The sequence below is a fragment of the Chinchilla lanigera genome, unplaced genomic scaffold (assembly GCF_000276665.1).
Source record: "Chinchilla lanigera isolate Chin_1 unplaced genomic scaffold, ChiLan1.0 scaffold00015, whole genome shotgun sequence".
NCBI classification, from domain to species: domain Eukaryota; kingdom Metazoa; phylum Chordata; class Mammalia; order Rodentia; family Chinchillidae; genus Chinchilla; species Chinchilla lanigera.
In genome coordinates, this window is record NW_004955416.1 from 11,889,860 (window position 1) to 11,907,730 (window position 17,871).

A 17,871-nucleotide genomic window follows, 5' to 3' on the forward strand; every position below is an offset into this window, starting at 1 on the left:
GTGTGTATATATATATATATATATATATATATATATATATATTCTTATGCGGAGTAGGGGGTAACAGGTACCCTTAAAACCTAAGTATTCCTGACCCTCTCCCCTCACTGAGGCAGGGTTCCCCAGCTGAGGCAGCTCCTCCCTCTCCTTTTCTGTCCTTATGCCTCTTAAATGGATTAGCAGGGTTGTGAGCAGGGTCAGGGTTGGAGAAGGTGTGCAGTGGGTTCAGTCTTACCTCCTATTGGCTCCTTCTCACTCACCCTCACCTGATAAGGATGGACATGGCTCCTCGGGGCAGTGCCATCACCTTGGCACGTACGGGAGAGGATCAGTCCTCCTTTCCAAGCTCCAAGCACTGTCTGGGCAATATGTTTCCCCTGCATAGAACTAATTACCAAATGGAGATAGTCAAAGCATTTGCATTACTGCGTGTCTCTGTGTGTGTAAGTGTCCATGTGGTGTGTAAGTGTCCGTGGTTCCCAACACGCCTAACACAGTCACATCATGTACTAGCTTAGAAGGTAAACCCCCCAAAATACAAACAAATAAAGATGTTCAAGACACAGCCTGTGGCCATGACGCAGCTAAACTGGAATTTTCTAATAAAAATCTCAAGCCCAAGACTAAAACTTGGAAATTTAACCACATGAAATTAACAATGACAATAGCAGTCTTCAAAAGAACCAAGTTTAAACTGGAAATCAAAATTGCAATTACAGACTGTGTCTAAAATAACAGCAGCAAGAACATCATCTTTTAAAATTTATGGGTTGTGGCCAAGATTTTTTATTGTTCCCTAGGGATTGATGCATTGAGGGCTCTCATGGTGTTCAGAATTGGGGTCTAAAGAGGCGATTGGATCATTGGGGCACTGACCTCATCAAAGGATTAGACAATTGCTGAGTTCATAGCCAATGAGCTGTTAGGAGGTGGGGCTTAATGGGAGTAAATAGGTCATTGGAGGTATGGCATGCCCCAGAGGGAATACTGTGTCTTCACACCCTCTTCATGCCTCTTTCCCTCTCACTGTGATTCCTTGCTGCCATAAGTTGAGAAGCTCTCCTCTGCCATACCCTTCTGCTATGATGTTTCTGCGTTGGATGCCGAACACTTTGAAACCTTGAGCCAAACTAAACTGCTCCCCCTTTAAATTGTGGATGTCACGTATTTTGCCCCAGCAAAGGCAAAGGTGATTAATCATGGGTATTCAGAGGAGAATTTCTATCTTATCATTTTATGTGACTCTGGTGGCAATAAAACTACCCAATAAACTATGCTAAGAAATTGACATCCTACACTGGTATTTCAATTTATTATTGTAAAATTGCCGTGAGATGGTTACTATACTCATCCCCATTTTATAAGTAAAAATACTGAGTCACAAAAAGCTTAAGTAGCCTGCCAAGGTCGGTCAGAGTAAATAATAGGATTGAAATGGGAACCACGGTTTTCTTGGGCTCTAAATTGAAGCACGTCACCCCTTCCTGACATATTTCTAAAGTAGGAAGAATGGACTTGAAGGAAATAAATAGCAAAATATAGAAGACATAAAAACAGAACAAACATTAAAACTAGGAAGGAAGAAGTAACTAAAGTAGAAACAAATCAACTGGGAAGCAATGAAGAAGACGAGTAGATGAGCCCTTTAAAAGGGCCGTTGAAACAGGTGTCCTTCCTTGAAGCCAGAATGACACAAAGAGAAGGGCAAGCAAGAGAAACTAACCGCTTTGGTGCCAAGAGGTGAGGAGCTTGCACAGTGTTTCACAGAAAAGATTTAAAATTATATGTCTCTGATGGGCCACTCTACACTAGTGAATCCAAAAGTCTGAGTACAAGACCGATTTGATGACCAGCTAAGGGGTCTACATTAACAAAGGAAAAGGGTCGAGTTAAAAATTGAACAGATCAGTAATCAAAGAAGTCACAGAAAAAATTTCAAAGAACCACCTAAAAATGATGCCGGGTCTGAAAGATAACTGATAGAAAGATTATTTTAAGTATTGTTGGAGCTAGCTGTATTTTAATTATGAAATTATTTCAGAGAGTAGGAAGAGCGATCTGGTTTCTCTGTTTCTTTTACAATGGCAGCAAAACTGAAGACACTGCCAGGTGAGTCGGCAGGGCACTTCTATTTGTGGATCTGATGCAGTGATTCTAAACAGAGTCCTGGCAAGCTCACATGGCCCTACGGGAGAAGAGAGAAGATGCCAGTGTGGGCTGAGGGGCTCAAAGCAACAATAAACCACAGAGCTTTTCCCCGAAATCAAAAGAGGAAAGACGCACCAGAGTGCCAACAAGCTGAAAGCCTTTTAACAAGTAACCACCCGTTTGTGATGAGAAAGCCCTCTAAGTTAAACTTAGGGACACGGAGTTTCTTAATATAATAAAAATCACTTTGTCTTAATGTATTAACCAATATCCTACCTACCAGAAAATGTTAGAGGAGTTTCTATTAATGTCCGGAAAAGACATGTAAACCCTAGATTGTCTCTTAATTTACTAATATTCCAGAAGCTCTCACCAGCAAAATTAAAAAATAGAGTAAGTGGTAGAAGTGTTTCTAAGCGAAGTCTGCTAACATTCAGAGATCCACGTGACAAGAGATTCAAACTATTGAGTAACTATTAGAACTAATAAGGGCTATTAGAGATCTCTAAGCTTTCCTGCTATAACATAAATGTGAAGAAGTCATGACTTTCATACAAACAACTAGAAAAAGTATTGTTTTCAGTTCTCAGAGAGGTCTGTTTCCTTATTGCTGGGTAGCACTTTTAACAGTTAAATACATTTAAATAATGTAGAGGTGACTGCATGACTGCAGCATTGGTAACTAGATAACCAATTCAATTAGAAACAAACCAACAAGGTAACCGTCTAAATATTTAAAACACAACTCTTGTTTAGATCATCCTTTGTTTGATCACCTTCTTGGGGGGAAATAAAAGCCTGCTGGTCAAAATGGAAATCATTAAGGTCAAATCTGATCTCCATTGCCAGAGGTTTCTGAATGGATCCAGCCTCCAAGCTTGTGGCCTCCAGCATGAATGCTCTTCCCATCTACCAGGGCAGACAGTGTAAGCTTCACACCAGGCCTCAGAGTTTGAGTGTAACCCACTTCAGTTAAACGAGAGCTCAATAACTCTTTGCAGAAATGGCCGCGGTGGATCCGGCTGATACTTAGCTGCAATGCCAGAGCAAGTGTTGTTGGTAACTGATGTCCAAGCAAGGTTTACCGAAGTGTGGAGATCTTCACATACTTTTTGATATACTGATCCTCCAAATTCCGTCCCATTGGTGACACTAGTGTGTACCTGGAAGTCCCCAGTCCTGCAGCCCACTGCAAAGCTATTCCTTACCAGCTTTGATTTGGCACTGTCGAAGGTCATCTGGTACCCAGCGAGCCAGCCCTCACAACCAAAGACAGCAGATCCGTGGACTGCAGGTCCAGCAAAATCAAAGTCAACATCACAACCAAGGTTTAAGCACTCTCTCTTACAGGAGAACTTGATTTGACCACTTTCCTTTCCCGCGTTTGGTGAGAAGGTAGTGTCAAATGTCAGTTTCAAGCCTTGACAAATCTGATCTTCAGTTGCGATTTCTGTTGCCTGAGTGCTATCGGTGTTCCACTTCTCTGTGAGAGTCCGGCCATACGCAGGCCATTTACACTCGGTCTCCAAGGTCCCGGTAACTTTTCCAGCGTCTGTATCAGATGAATCAGATGTTGAGAATTCCACACCGTTGCATGGCTTCGTTTTCACATCCAGTTTCACCAACCCAAAGCCAAATTCTTTGTTGAAAATATCTCTTGGCAGCTTTGCCAAGGCCAGTACATGATGGAGGAGTACACATTGCGCGTGAGCAGAGACAGTCCAGCGCTGACTACGTTCTTGTTTTCCCAGCTTGCGCTGCGCAAGTCTGTTTATGGGTTGCCATGACGAGGTCGCTGCAGGAGGTGGCCTGGTAGTCTGCTGAGGGGCGCCGCTGCCGCCCCTCGGCTCCCTGGGGGCTGGGCTGCGGGTACCAGGCGAAGTGAAGGAGACACCTTTCCTCTCGCTGCAATCCCTAGAAAAAGTATTTTACCAATGATTTAATTCAAACTATAAAACAAAAATGTTCAGGAAGAAATGTAATCAGAGACCTTTAGAGAGGCTGCCTTTTATATAAAGAAGAATATAAAATTTGGTTGAAGGTCTGAAAATAAAATTTCAATACACACACAAAAAGACAATGTTTTTTAAAAAGAGTTCCTAGGTTGGAAGATTTCCTCTGCCAATTTGCCTATAAATTGGAGGCAATCCCAGTTAATATTTCAGTCAGACATTTTAGGAACTGAGGAAATTCTTTCAGAACGACTGGCTGTTAAAAGTTAATCATAATTTTTTTTTATTTTTCCTGAATAGAAAATTTGTAGTTTTTGCATCATAAATGTGATACACAGATGTGGTAAAAAGAAATAGAGTACAGGCAGTTAAGTAGGAGAGAAAAAGTCCTTACGTATAACATCTTCCAGAACCTTCCTGTGCCTTCTAAAACGTAAGTATTGTATTTACTCATATGAGTAAATAATTTTGTAATCAAGAGTATGTGCATACTTGTATATGTATATATGTATATATAAATCTACATATAGTGTGTATTAGTCTTACAATATACTGTGCTCAACAACTTGCCATGTCTGCATAAGTTCACCTCTTTTCTTCTTGGCTGTATAGTATTCCACTGGATAAGTGTACTGTAATATATTCAACAAAATGTCCCATTGATGAATGTTTAGGTTGCTCTCTTTCACTATTTTTCTCATTTACCCCTTTTTCTCATTCATTTAGACATGCAAGGAAATCTGGCCATCGTGGGTCAAACTTTTGGTGTATGCTACTTTTTGAGTAAAATTTTTTGTTTTTGTTTGTTTGAATCAGGCTGTGTGCTAGGAAACCAAGAAAAGTACCTCTTAGAATGATTTCCTCTACTGCTCACAGTGGTTGGCACTGTATTTTGTGGGTATCTGTCTTATTTCCCCTACAATAAGACTATTATAAATTTTGCTCCAAAGATACAATAGGGCTTATTTTCAGGGGATGTCTTGTTTTCTTCATGTACAATTACTTTTGTTCCCTGTAAATTTACTGTTATATCAAGTGTTCATTGAAGACTTATGAGACAGGAACGGCCGTGAAAATGATGGCAGTTAAGAATGACATCCATGCAAAAGCAACGAATAACTGCAGGCACCAAAATTCAGAAACTGTTTATTTCATACGAGTGCATTATGTACACCCGTTACAACACACGGCATACTGAATTATGAAGATTCATCTTAGACACATCCACATCCGCTCATGGGCAGGTGCGCACGGTATTCCCAAGATGTGTCTGTACTCCAGTTGCTCATCCGGCCGTGAGCCTCAAGTTCATCTGCTTACACGCGAGAGGTGTTTACCTCTCGTCCAGAGGCACTGGCCTGGATATTTACAAATACTTAATTATAATTTCTATCAGCATTTATTTTTAGTATTACTACCAATTATATTACTTATATTCAATTATACATTAATATTATAATTCAGGACACCTGTTGTATGTTGCAGTGGATGTACTAAATATGTCCATGTGCCTGATGATCTTAACTGGGGCTTATTTTGGGGTAGGATTTATATGACAAGCATCCTGAAGAATCATGCTAGGGCTTATTTTCCAGTTAGATCTTCTTTTCGGGGACATCGGGAAGCCACAAAGGTGGGAAATGCTTTGCTTAGGGCTGCACAGGTAACAAGCAGCAGATCGGGCGTGGAGACTGAGGTTGTCCCTGGCTTCTGAGTCTTGGGTGGCGCATCTGCACTCCTGTTGCCATTTCTCCCAATCAGACAGCGCTCTGTGGGTGTCCCTGTTTGCAGCCTCCTTCCCTGCCTCTGCGGTGACATTACTAGCGTCTCTGAGCACTGGCTCAGGAAGAGGGAGCCCTGGCTGCCCTGCAGAGTGACACAGCTGCACGTGTCTTTCCTGAGTGTGTCTGGATCCCTCTCAGAGCAATTGTTGCTTCTGCTCACTTGGAGGCTGACAGAGCTGGGGGGAAGCCTGAGTGGGGCTGAGTTGTGTGTCCAGAACACACCCTGTTGTGTGTCCAGGGACCAAACCTCCTCCAGGTGTGCAGTGTGCAGTGTGTGGGGCCAGCCTTGTGCCTCCCAGAGCCTGTCTTCCCAGTGGGTAGCGCCGAGCCACCTTCTGCTCCTGGCCAGCCCCTGCAGCTGCTTGCCCCTCTGTCTGTGACCTGTGTCCTTCCTTCTATGGTCCCAGGCGGGATGGTCTGCTTCTCCTGGTGATATAGGTGGGGGGTCCTGTGATGTCATCTGCCTCTATTACCCCCGCAAATGTCCCGGTGCTGTGCCAAGGTCCTGGCAGCTCTGGGAACATAAAAGTATTGAGCTGGAGTTGCTTCTTCTCCAAGGGAACAGGGCAGAGGAGGAAATACATCATGAATAAAACCAGCTCCAACACCGCCTACTCACTTAACCAGAAGGGAAACTGAGGCCCACAGGTGCCATGTGGTATCGCAGCCTGCGTGCAAAGTAGAGACAGAGGTGGCCCGTGCCCTTGCCACCTCGCAGAACCCTTCTGGGGACACTTCAAGAGTGGAGGGGGCGAGCGAACCGCACACTGCACTCTCTTTCCTATCACTGAGTCACTCAGTTCCAAACCCAAAGTACCCTGGGCTGCAGTGACCTGACTGCAAATGTGGCTCTGAGCTCGGACACTGTCAGAGAATTCAGGACTGTGCAGCACATCTGAGGGACTGGCTCCCCTTCCCCGTGTGGGCAGCAACCCCCCGGATGGATGTGCAGAATGAAAGCCGTCTGGTCCCTGCGGAAGAGCAGTGGTCTTTCTGGGCAGCTTGGCCCTGTGAGAACAGGGGGGCTGCACTCCTGCGGAGAGCAAAAGTGCAGAGGGGTTGGAGAGAGGAGGGAGGAAGAAGGAGGAGGACAAGCTTCCAGGTCTCTGTCCAGCACCAGGGAAAGTTCAAAAACCCCTCCTGTGGGCAGCAGCACCCCCTCTGCGCTGGGCCTTCCCCAGCTCTGGGTGCCTGGGGCTGCAGCTCAGCCCCCCTCCCTCCTTGGGCACAGTCCCGGGGGGTGGGGGAAGGGGTGCCTTCCAGCTCTAGGGCCAGGCAAGCAGCGAGGCCTAGTGGGGTGAACACGGCCTTGGCTTGGGAAAAGCTGCTCTCTGGGTGGGTGATTTCCAGACAGAGCAGGTCCTCTGCCACTTGGTCTAGAGATGGACAAGCAGCCCCCAGCCTGCCTGTCGGGAGCTGCTGTGTTCCCAGAAGGCCTGCAGAGCCTGGGCTGACCTTTGGGGATCAGTCAGGGGCAGAGAGAATTTGCTGAGGGCTTGGCAAGCACTGGCGGAGCTTGGACCCGAGCGGGGAAAGCATGTGGGTCCAGCCTCACAGAGGGAGCCGGGTGTGGGCAGCGTCCCGGCATGGTTGCTGAGGCTAAGCGGAGCCATGTGCTGCTGCCCTGTGTTTTCAATTACTGTCCCTGTCTTTCCTGCTCCATGCCGGGCTGGGGGGTTGGCAGTTGCCCCGGGGGCCCCGCCTGGCTTCCCAGTTGCAGACTTCAAGTGTGGCTCTTCCTCTCTGTGCTCCATACGCTGTCTTGTCCTGGGAACTCCCATGGGTGACCTGCCCCATGGGGAGAGCAGCTGGGGGAGAGGGGGGTGGGTTTGCAGTCTGGGGACCCATAGGGACTGTGGCAGTGCTTGGTGGAACAAGAACACAAGATCCTGGCCCAGGAGGGTGGGATTAGGAGAATTCAGACTCTGACCCTGATCATGCTTCTCTCTTAGGCTTGGAGCTAAGAGAGCTCTCTTGGCCCTGGATGTCATTGTTTTCCATGCCTTACGCCAGCTGTGTCAGAGAGAAGAACCATGATTCCATTGTCTTTAAAGCCAAAAAAGAGTTCCATTGATTTACATAACCAAACAGATGTGGCTCCAGGCATGGCCGCATCTAGGTGCTCATTTAATAACATGTGGAATCTGCCCCTTTCACGATTTCTGTCTGTCCCGCTTTGTGTTTTCTTCTTTCTCCCCACCGCTATGAGTTCCGCACTTTCTGTGCTGGCCCGGTCAGGCTGTCCTCTCCACGTGGTGACCCTCAGGCATTCATATTTGTGGCACCCCCTGTTTAGTACTAGAGAAGGGTTTTTGCACAGAGCTGACTGTCTTTCAAGTTTTCAAATGGTGAATGGACACTAGCTGATCTCACACACACACACACACACACACACACACACACACACACACACACTTCCTGCCCCCAAGTTCTGGAAGGCTGCAGGGCATCCTAATCAGCCGACCAAGATGGAAGGAGGTTGGGGTGTGGGAGCATCAGCAGGGGCTCTGGGATTGGGCATGATTCCCAGTGGGATCTGAGCATGCAGAGTGTCCAAAGTGCTGGCAGAGGGGGTGCTGGCAGCATGGAGGTGAAAACCAAGGCTTGCAGTGAAGAAGAAAACTGCCCCAAAGAGGAGCACCCATGCACCCTAGTGGTGTCAAGTGCTGGCACCCATTTTCCGACCTGCCAATGTGCACACGGTGAACTCTGGAGGTTGGGGTCACTCCCCAGGACCCTTCTGAAGTGGAAGTGGAGGGGAAGGAAGTGGCCTGGCTGTGTGGGAGGGTGGTGAGGGGCAGGGTGTGAGGCCAGGGCTTGCAGAGGAGGGAAGGACGGCTGCCAAGTGACAGGGACAGGAGGGAGACAGCACCCTGTTTGTAAGACAGAACAAGCCCTGGTGTGGTGTGTTTCCCATTGGACAAAGCTTCAGCACAGAGGGACAGAGTGAGGCAACATGAGGGGGCCATAATTCATGACAGCGGAGGGCCCAGGCTCCAAAGTGACTGCTGTGTAACTCTTGCCCCACCTGACTCCTAGCTGTGTGAGTCTTCTGGCGGGGGTTGATATCAGCAGACCTGGGCCAAGGGAGGCTGTGTGCACCTGATGGGGGTCAGTCTGGGGTCCCTCAGCCTGGACAGTTTGGTCTGGGGATTGGGTGTGGAGCGGGAGTCCTGAGCAGTCCTGCTGGGTGTGTGTGACCTTGGGCCCCTGGAAGGGCAAGTGCGGTTGTTAAGCTTCTGCAGGTGCTGGCATGCCTCACCTTCTCTGATGCGCTCCTCCAGCTGCCAGGGTGTTGGGCTAGACCCCAGCCTCCCAGGTCCTGGGCTCTTGGGAGGACTTGCGCTAGCACTGTCCTTGGCTCTGGGATCCCTATCGAGGGGTAACAACAGCCACGCAGGTAGGGCTTAGTCTCCCCTGCCCCTCCTGTCTGCTCTCTAGGCCAAGCTCTTTGCAGGTTTTGCTTGAAGGTTGGCTTCCAAGTTGAAACCTCAAAGTGCTGGATGCCCCGACCCCTGTACTCTCTCCTGAGATGCTGATTATGTCTGCCAGTGCATTGCGTTTATACACCCCTTTCTGTGCAGTAGTCTGGAAGGTCTTGTGACCCTAGAGGATGATCAGCCCATCAGTCCTGCTTCCGGGGGAATGGCACCCAGCCAGTTCCTGCACTCTGTCCTGCCCTGCTGTCCCACAGCAAGTCACAGTGCTTTTCGTTTCCTCTCTCCAGGGACTCATGAAGTGGTGGCTAAGTCCAGTTCAGCTGCCACCCGCGCACCAAGGGCCAGAGACCAGGAAAGGAAGAAGGGCAGCTTTACTTCCTCTCTTCGGATGGAGCCACACAGCCGTTCTACAAAGAGCCGAAAATCCACGAAGTTCCGGTCTATCTCCCGCTCTCTGATCCTCTGTAACGCCAGGATGGGGGACGATGGCTCCAGCCCGGATGAGAAGTACCCTGAGCCCTTTGAGACTCCGCTCGGCCAGGGCGAGGAGGGGAGTTTCCACTCTGCTGTACAGCTGGCAGACACATCGGAGGCTGCGTCGGCCTCGGAGGCTTCTCAACTCCAAGCAGTCGGGAGTGACCGCGGCAAAAGCGGTAGGAGGATGTTCTTCATGAAGGTATGCCCAAGATTTGTGGGGCCTGTGGAGCTTGTGGCTGGTGTTGGGGCTGCGGATTAAAGTTTTTAAATCATGTATTCAAAGGCCAGAAAGCCAAGGAGTTCTAATTCCAAGCAACAGCAAGGAAAAAGTTGAGGCAGGGCCTCAGGAAGGGTCACAAGGAGCATGGCAGTGAATTAGGCTCAGTTACCACTCCTGCGTGAGAAATGCTGCAAAGCACTGTGTCTGTCCAAGGTACCCTGAGCCTAGATCCCAGACGCAGGGGTGAGGATGCGGCTCCCTCAGTGCCACCCGGAAACCTTTTCCAGGAGCCCTGTGCCAACTTCAACATGAGCTTGGGTGGGGAAGGTGACAAGTGAAGCTGTAAATCGGAAAAGGGGATGAAGTGGTGTTTGGGAACTTGCCAGAATCTAGAATGCCTTCTCTTCTGTTGGGTCATATTTCCATTTTTGTCAGTGAAATGACATCGACAGTGCAGGGGCCTGTGGGATCCAGGCTGACCGCAGGAGTTTGCTCTCCCGTCGTTCCCTGCAGAGCTCCCTGCCTCGTGCCTTCTGCAGAAGAGGGGATCGCCAAGCCCAAGACCGGTGACAGTGCTGTGCACTCAGGGATGGGCCAGCCCCCTGGGTCTCCTGGGGCCTACGCCAGGTCCCTTAGGTGGTCACATGGCCATGACCAGCGGACAGCACTGGGAAGGAAAGGGCCAAGGACCTTTGAGCAGCTGGCCTCTTTCAGGCGGAGGCCACTAACTGCCACACAAGCAGCATCAGGTAACATGCTATGGCACACAGAGAGCCCGCTGACCTTCAGAGCCAAACACTGTGTTTCCCCGAACATAAGACCTAGCCAGAAAATAGAAATCAGCCTTAAAAATTAGAGATCAGAAATGCCGTCCCAACAGCCCATGCTGGCGGTTCCTGCCGTCATTGTTCTCTTGCTTGGTGGCAGCGTTGGAAGGCAGAGGAAGCTGGGACAGGCTGATGGGGCTGGCATGTCCAGTCTCTGGTTTTCAAGGCTGATTATTTTCCAGCTAGGTCTTATTTTGGGGGAAGAGGGCAGCATCCTGATAGTCTCCACCCAGTCCGGGCTTCTCTGTCACCCAGTGTGACTCCTCGATACACCTTGGACTCTCCTGATAGAGTAGGAGAAGCCAGCATCCTCATGGCTCGGGGAAGGCTGGCCAGCTTTAGGTGGCCAAGCGTGATGGGACACATATAGAGCTGGCCATGGGAGAGTCACATGAATGACAATAGGAAGGCAGCCGGAGGAGCTCAGATGAGTGACATTCCACGATCATTTCAAGATCCCAGTTGATGCTGGAGCAGATCTGCATTTCCTGAGCACCTAGTGTGTGTCAGTCACTGAGGCTCCGAACCCGTCCCTCAAAGCACTTGCACACAGCAGAGCCAAAAATGCCCTGTAAGGGGGCAGGGGCAGGAAATGGGCACACATGTCAGGGTGGGGTCTTTACTTCTGGAGCTCAGAGGGTGAGTCAAGCGGGCTCATCCCTGTCCTCAGCGCTTTCTACTTTGGCCGGGGGGGTGCAGACATTAGGGACCACAAATGACATTACATCAAATAATGACAGGCCAGGAGGAAGCAGGAAGCAAGAGGAGGGGTATGGAGTGAGGAGGAGCGCACTTCACATTTTCCGTCTCTTTGTGAGACTCGGGTGCCATGTTCTCAGGAGCTGTGACTTCAAAAATTCCACAGGTCCTGCGTTGTTTTCCTTGGTCCTCTAAAGCCCTAAGAGGAAGACAGTTGCAGCAGTTTTGCTGTTCTGTGGGACGCTATGGCACAGGGCTTGGGGGTTTTGGCTCCTTCCTCTGATGGGCTGGCTTGGACTCTCACTCCTGTCCGCCCGACCTGGACAACTCACTTTACCTTTCTGAACCACACTTTTCTCACCTAAACTGAGAATGGAAATAATAGTAAAAACCTCCTTTGGGTTTATGAAGACAAGGCTGTGACAGTTACACGAGAAAGCCCACCTGCGCCAGAGCAGCCCACCGAACAGCCTGATTCACTGCTTGGGAATACGATCACTTCTACTTTGAAGGGTCCAGGCACTGATTCAGAGTAAGGAAGCACTTACGAGAGCAGTAGCTTTTATGGAGCCCCGTCCATGTGCCAGCCTCAGGGGCTAAGGGTGAGGACGGGGCTGCCAGTGGCTCCAGATGTGACAGGGTGGGGGCAGAGGTGCCAGCGTGCACATCGATTTGGGGAGCAGCACCCTGCGGCGCCATTTATGGGGAGCAGGCTGCTTCAGACCCAGAAGAGCATGGCCCTGTGCAAGGGGCTCATGCCAGGCCTGGAGGTGAGGCAGACAGGTGTGGCTGGAGGAAGGGGCAGCCTGCTTGGCTAAGTCAGGTTTGAGGCCAGAGTGACCTGGGAGTGTGGTGTCCCGCTTGGGCCCCTGGTCTTTTGTTCCTTTGAAAGCAGCAGGAGATTCTTAAAGGTCCACTAGTGTCCTGTGAGCAGGCAGCGTCTGGTGTCTGAGCAGTTCTCGTGGTCAAGATTCCAGGTCAGAGAGGTCAAAGGGCACAGCTGGTATCAATGTCCTGTTTGGAGGCGCTCAGAGTCACGCAACTGCCCACCCCTCCGCCTTCCGGGCAGGGGCTCTTTTGGGTTCCTGCCCAGCTGGCCCCCTCCTTGCGCCAACCCGGGCAGCCCTGCAGTCGGGCGTGACTCAGTTGGCCCAGACAGACTCAGCAGCCTCCAGCACTGCCATGGTTACACGGTTTCAAAACAACATCTGGAATGAGGCCCTGTGACATCAGCCTGTCTTCCAGAAACGCCTAACTTGAAAAGTACAGAAGAGGAAGTTGTATAAACATTCATCCTGAAAAGAAATGGCCCCACAGGGCTGGTGGTGCTGGGCAAATGCTGTGGATGCAGAGCCCCGAAACCTGAGCCTGAGATCCCGCCAGGCTTTCCCTGGGGGAAGGGGGCTTCGACCCTGGGTGGGGCCCATCTGGTGCAAAGCTAGAAGCTGGGCTTCCGAAGGAACAACCTCCACAGACACGTGCGAAAGAGGAAATAAACTGCCTCCAGCCTTTCTCAAGTGGAAAAGGGATTTTAAATGCCCTTTAAGGCCAGTGCTGAGCCCAAGGAGAAGGATACCCAGGTGGGAGGAATCGGAGCTCCCCCGGCTCTCCCCCTTCCTGCTGGTCCTCTCTCTTCTCCCCAGGTCTCTCAGTCTCCTCAGACAATGGAAAGCATCTGTTTGGGGCTGTGCTCTGGAGATAAAGAAACAAACCTGGTGCTTGCTGTACCTGCAGGGAGCTTGCTGTCCAGAGGAGCATAATTAACCAGATCTGCACTCCCCGAGCTATGGTTTTGCTGGTCAGTGTCACAAGGAGGGGTTCCATGCCCATGTTCTGCGGTGTGGGATTATGCCCCATGGGTAGACTCCCAGGATACTGGCTGGCCTGTTTTGTGTTGCTGTAACAGGGCAATGGAGATGCCTCTGCGGAAGAAGCGCCGGAGGGCCCATCAGTGTGGGTGCTGCAGCGTGGAGGTGGAGCTGCAGGTGGACACAGCCTGGAGCCAGCTCTTGCTCGTACTCTTTCCTGGGGTCTTACCATTTCTATTCATCATTTCCCTGGAGGCTCTAACAAGTGAAATAGAGAGGGGAAAGCATAAAATTTGGGAAGGGAAAAATAGAGCTATATAATTTTTTAAAGTTTCAGTCATTGAGTATGCTGAAAAATAAATCAAACGAATCTATGATCAGTCTTTAGAGACCTATATCATGCAATGGGTGAGAAGATTCAATATTGTAAAGATGTCAACTCTCTTCAACTGGACCTACAGTCAATGCAATTCCAGTGAGAATTCCAACAGAATAACCAAGGGTAGTTTGAAAGCCAAAGCTAGAAAATTTAAATAGCCAGACATTTAAATTCTTGTATACAGCTACAGTAAGTAAAACCAGGTGCTAGTGGATCCGAATGGTGAATCCAGAAATGGACCCCATACCCCGCCCATGGGATCCTTGGCCTATAGAGAGGACCTGCTGGCCATGGGCAAGGGCATGACCCCAGGAAAGAGTACGAGCAAGAGCTGGCTCCAGGCTGTGTCCACCTGCAGCTCCACCTCCACGCTGCAGCACCCACACTGATGGCCCCTCCGGCGCTTCTTCCGCAGAGGCAGGTGAGCGTGACCAGGCCTGACCCAAGCTCTCTGGCCTGTTTCTGAGATGCTTTGATTGCACCGTACCTTAGCTGCACCCTCCTTGGCAAGCTCCATGACCAAGAGCTTAAGTCCTAACACCATCCAATGCTCTCAGAAAGGCAAAGACACGGTGGCTGGAATGTGTCCCCCAAGTTCACAAGTGGGAACCTGAGTTCCTAGCGCAGCAGAGCTGCCTTTGGGTAGTGTTCAACCCAGAGTTGGCCAGTTCCAGGAGAAGGGTGATTGCAAACCCAGTCCGTTCCTTTCGCCTGTCTCTTCTGCACCTACCCATGTGCGCTCGCTCTCCTTCGCATCCCCCCGGTCACACTGCAGGACAAAAGCCACGTCATGGCCTTCCCAGGCTCCAGTCTTATTCTTGACATGGAGAAGAAAATTTCACTATTATTATATCAGTAAGTGCAAAGTTTGCTGTAATTTTTTGTTTTGTTTCAGGAATTCTTTATTAGCTTAAAGGAGTTTCCCTTACTCACAATCAGAAAAGAGGTCCCCCCAATAGATTGTTGAATTTTAGGAATTATTTTTCTACATTTATTGAGATGATTATATGAATTTTTCCATTTTATTCTTGCTTAATATGGTGAATTCTAGAGGTTGGCCTTTTTATGTTGAAACAGCTTTGCATTACTAGAATAAGCTTAGTTATTAAGTATTACCCATACACTATCACTCTGGATTTCATATGCTAAAGTTTGATTGCTGCCATTTGTGTTTATGAGAGAAATTAACTTAAAATTTACTTTCTTGTGATGTCTTTGATTTCTTCTACAGTGAGTATTCTGAACTTTCCATTCTCTGGAATAGTTTGGGTAATATTGATTCTCTACTTTTAAAAATGGTTCAAAGAATTTAATTCTGAACTATGTGGACCTAGACATTTCTTTGTGGGAGGTTCTCAGTTACTGTTGAATTTACTTAGTAGATGTAGGACTATTCAGATTTTCAACTTTATCTGGTATCAGTTTTGATAAGATGCCTTTTTGTAGTAGGTGGTAGTTTCACCCACAAATTTTGAATTGGAATATTTTACCAATTTTACCAATTTGTTTCTTTGGAATTTTCAAATTTATCAGCATAAAGTTGTTGGAAAAAATCTTATATTTTATTGAAAGTTTGTTGAGATAATTACATTTACAAGAAGTTTTAATCTTATGTACCATTTCTCATCTCCTGAATTTTGCAAAAATTCCAGCACAATATCACAAACAGCATATTGATATTGATACCATCCATGGGTCCTACAGATTTCTCCAGTTACACTCAGTTGGGTTTGTGTGCTACCTTTTAGACCTGGTAGTGATACTCATTTTTCATTTCTAATACTGGTACTTTATGTCTCATTTTCCTCTTAATTTGTCATTGGATTTATCACTTTTATGTCTTCTCATTGGTCTATCTTTTGATTTTATTGAATTTTCTCTGTCATGTGTTTTCTACTTAATCTTTGTTCTGTAGTATTTCTTTTTTTCTATATTCTTCAGGTTTAATTATCTGTTTTTATTTAGTTTTTGAGATGGAAACCTGGATAGTTGATTTTCATCTTTCCTAATAAATGCTTTAAGGCTACACATTTTCCTCTAAGGTAGTAGTTTCACCCACAAATTTTGAATTGGAATATTTCCATTATCTTGTATAGACAGTCATAGATATTTATTCTTTATTGTGATTTCTTGCTTGATTCACAGTTTGTTTAGAAATCTATTGAGGATTTTCTAGTGTCCTCTCTCTCTCTCTCTCTCTCTCTCTCTCTCTCTCTCTCTCTCTCTCTCTCTCTGTGTTTTGGTTAATTCTTAGATTAACTATTCTGTAATAAGAAAATGGGAACATATTGTGAATGATCTTAATCTCTGGAAATTTGCTGAGACAGAATATTACCTGTGTAGTCTGAGTGAGGTGCTGTGCTTTGTATTTGTACAGCAGGTCAAGTCTGATAACTGTGGTTCTCAGATCTTTATCTTTCTTTTTTGTTTGTTTGTATTTTTGGTACCAGGAATCAAACTCAGGACCTTGTGCTTTCCAGGTAGGTGCTTATGCCACTGAGCTACATCCCCAGCCCAGGCCTTTATCTTTCTCAACTCCATCTCTCTATTATTTACTTAAGGAAGTGGGTCAGTCTCCCACCATGAGTGTAGGTTTGTCCATTTACCTCTTCAGTTCTGTCATCTTTTGCTTTATATATTTTGAAATTTTACTTTTATATGCATTGGTTTTTATAGATTTTTATATTTTCCTGGTGACTTAATAGTATTAGAATTTTGAAATTTCTCTTGTTTTCTAGTGGTGATTTTTGCTGAAAGTTATCTGATGTCAGTATAGCTTCCCCTACTATTATTTGGATAGTATTTGCATGGTGTCTCCTTTCCCCTCTTTACCTTCAATTTGTGCTTGCACATTTAAGGCATATCTTATGCAAGCAGCACATATTTATCTTTCTTATGTCTTGCAATCTTTGTCTTATAATTGTGGATTTTGACACAATTATATTTAATGTAGTTTCAGATGTATTTGGATCTGTCTGGTCTCTTACATGGTTTCTAGTTGCCTTAAGTATTTTATATTCTGTTTCCTCTTTCATCTTGACCTTTTTGGGTTAATATATTTTTAACTACTCTACTTCTCTTTTGATTACTTGGTTAGTTATAACTTTTCTACAGTTATTTTTATTAATAAAATATAAAAATATATTCTTAATGTATTAGTCTTAATATAAATTAATACTTTATACCAGTTCCCAAACAATGCTAGGAACTTAGAATATGCAACCTTATTTACTTTTTTCCACTTTTTAAAATAATTGTCATGCATTGTAATTCTACATATACTTAAAAACTCCAGAAGATGTCATTTTTAGTATGCTGTGGTCAGCATTAATTTGCATTAATTCGTGTGTTGACCTTCCTGTCACCCTTCATTCCTCCAGAATTCCTTCCTCCACCCCATGTGGCTCCCTCTGACTGGAGCAGGCTGCCCTCCCCTGTAGGCAGCACTGGGGCCTGGTTCCTGGTGAGATAGACATGCCAAGTGCCTCAGTATTTCAGTTACAAATCAAAGCAAAGCTGTATTTACAGTTTGCATTCTGTTCTCCCAGCTTGGTTAGTGTATCTGCATGAGAACTCTCAGGCCAAACTCATGGGGTTCCTGGACCCCAAGGAGCCCATGTTGGAGAGAACAGGGAATCCCAGTCCCTGGCCTGGGATGGTGACCTCCCTACCCTGTCTTCCTCCTATACACGCCCATCACCTCTGGGTGCCTTATCTGCACGTGTGGGGCACTTGTACCCTCTCCTGGAAGACAGCTGCTCTGGCATCCTACTATTGCACAGACAGCACTGGACGGCACAGACCTAGGATGGGAATGGGGAACAAGCTCCCCTGAGGACTCAGACACCTTCCACCAACATTTGTATCTTAACCTCTCTCCCTGAATATTAGCAGGCCACCAAAAAGCCTGCAGGCCTGTGTTCACCCACGCTGTGTGATCCTGTGGAACCCAGCGCCGATGAGACAGGGAACTGGCCCAGAGTAACTGCTCTATAAATACTTGTGGGGAGAGTGATTGCATACATGGGTAGAATGAGGCCACCCATAAGGCAGTCTGTTGATATGGCCCAAACTTCAATCAGTTCTTTCTGAACCGATGCCTGGTTTACTTTGGACATTGATTTGGGTATTGGCTGG

At 47.3% G+C, this 17,871-nt stretch overlaps 1 protein-coding gene and 1 pseudogene across 3 annotated transcripts in view; one reads left to right on the forward strand and one right to left on the reverse strand.

Moving 5' to 3' along the window:
* Il16 (interleukin 16) overlaps nucleotides 1–17,871 on the forward strand; it is a 111,232-nt gene that overhangs the window by 13,543 nt on the left and 79,818 nt on the right. The window contains exons 1-3 of one of the 3 annotated variants that reach the window (XM_005381444.1): nucleotides 3,942–4,071; nucleotides 4,401–4,533; nucleotides 9,612–10,000. In XM_005381444.1, coding sequence (XP_005381501.1) covers nucleotides 9,713–10,000 — 288 coding nt within the window. In that variant the 5' untranslated portion in view covers nucleotides 3,942–4,071; nucleotides 4,401–4,533; nucleotides 9,612–9,712. Of the gene's footprint in view, nucleotides 1–3,941; nucleotides 4,534–9,611; nucleotides 10,001–17,871 lie in introns of those variants that run through there. The other 2 variants (XM_005381443.1, XM_005381442.2) reach the window with 2 other exon arrangements.
* Nucleotides 2,876–3,896, reverse strand: LOC102024901 (annotated as a pseudogene).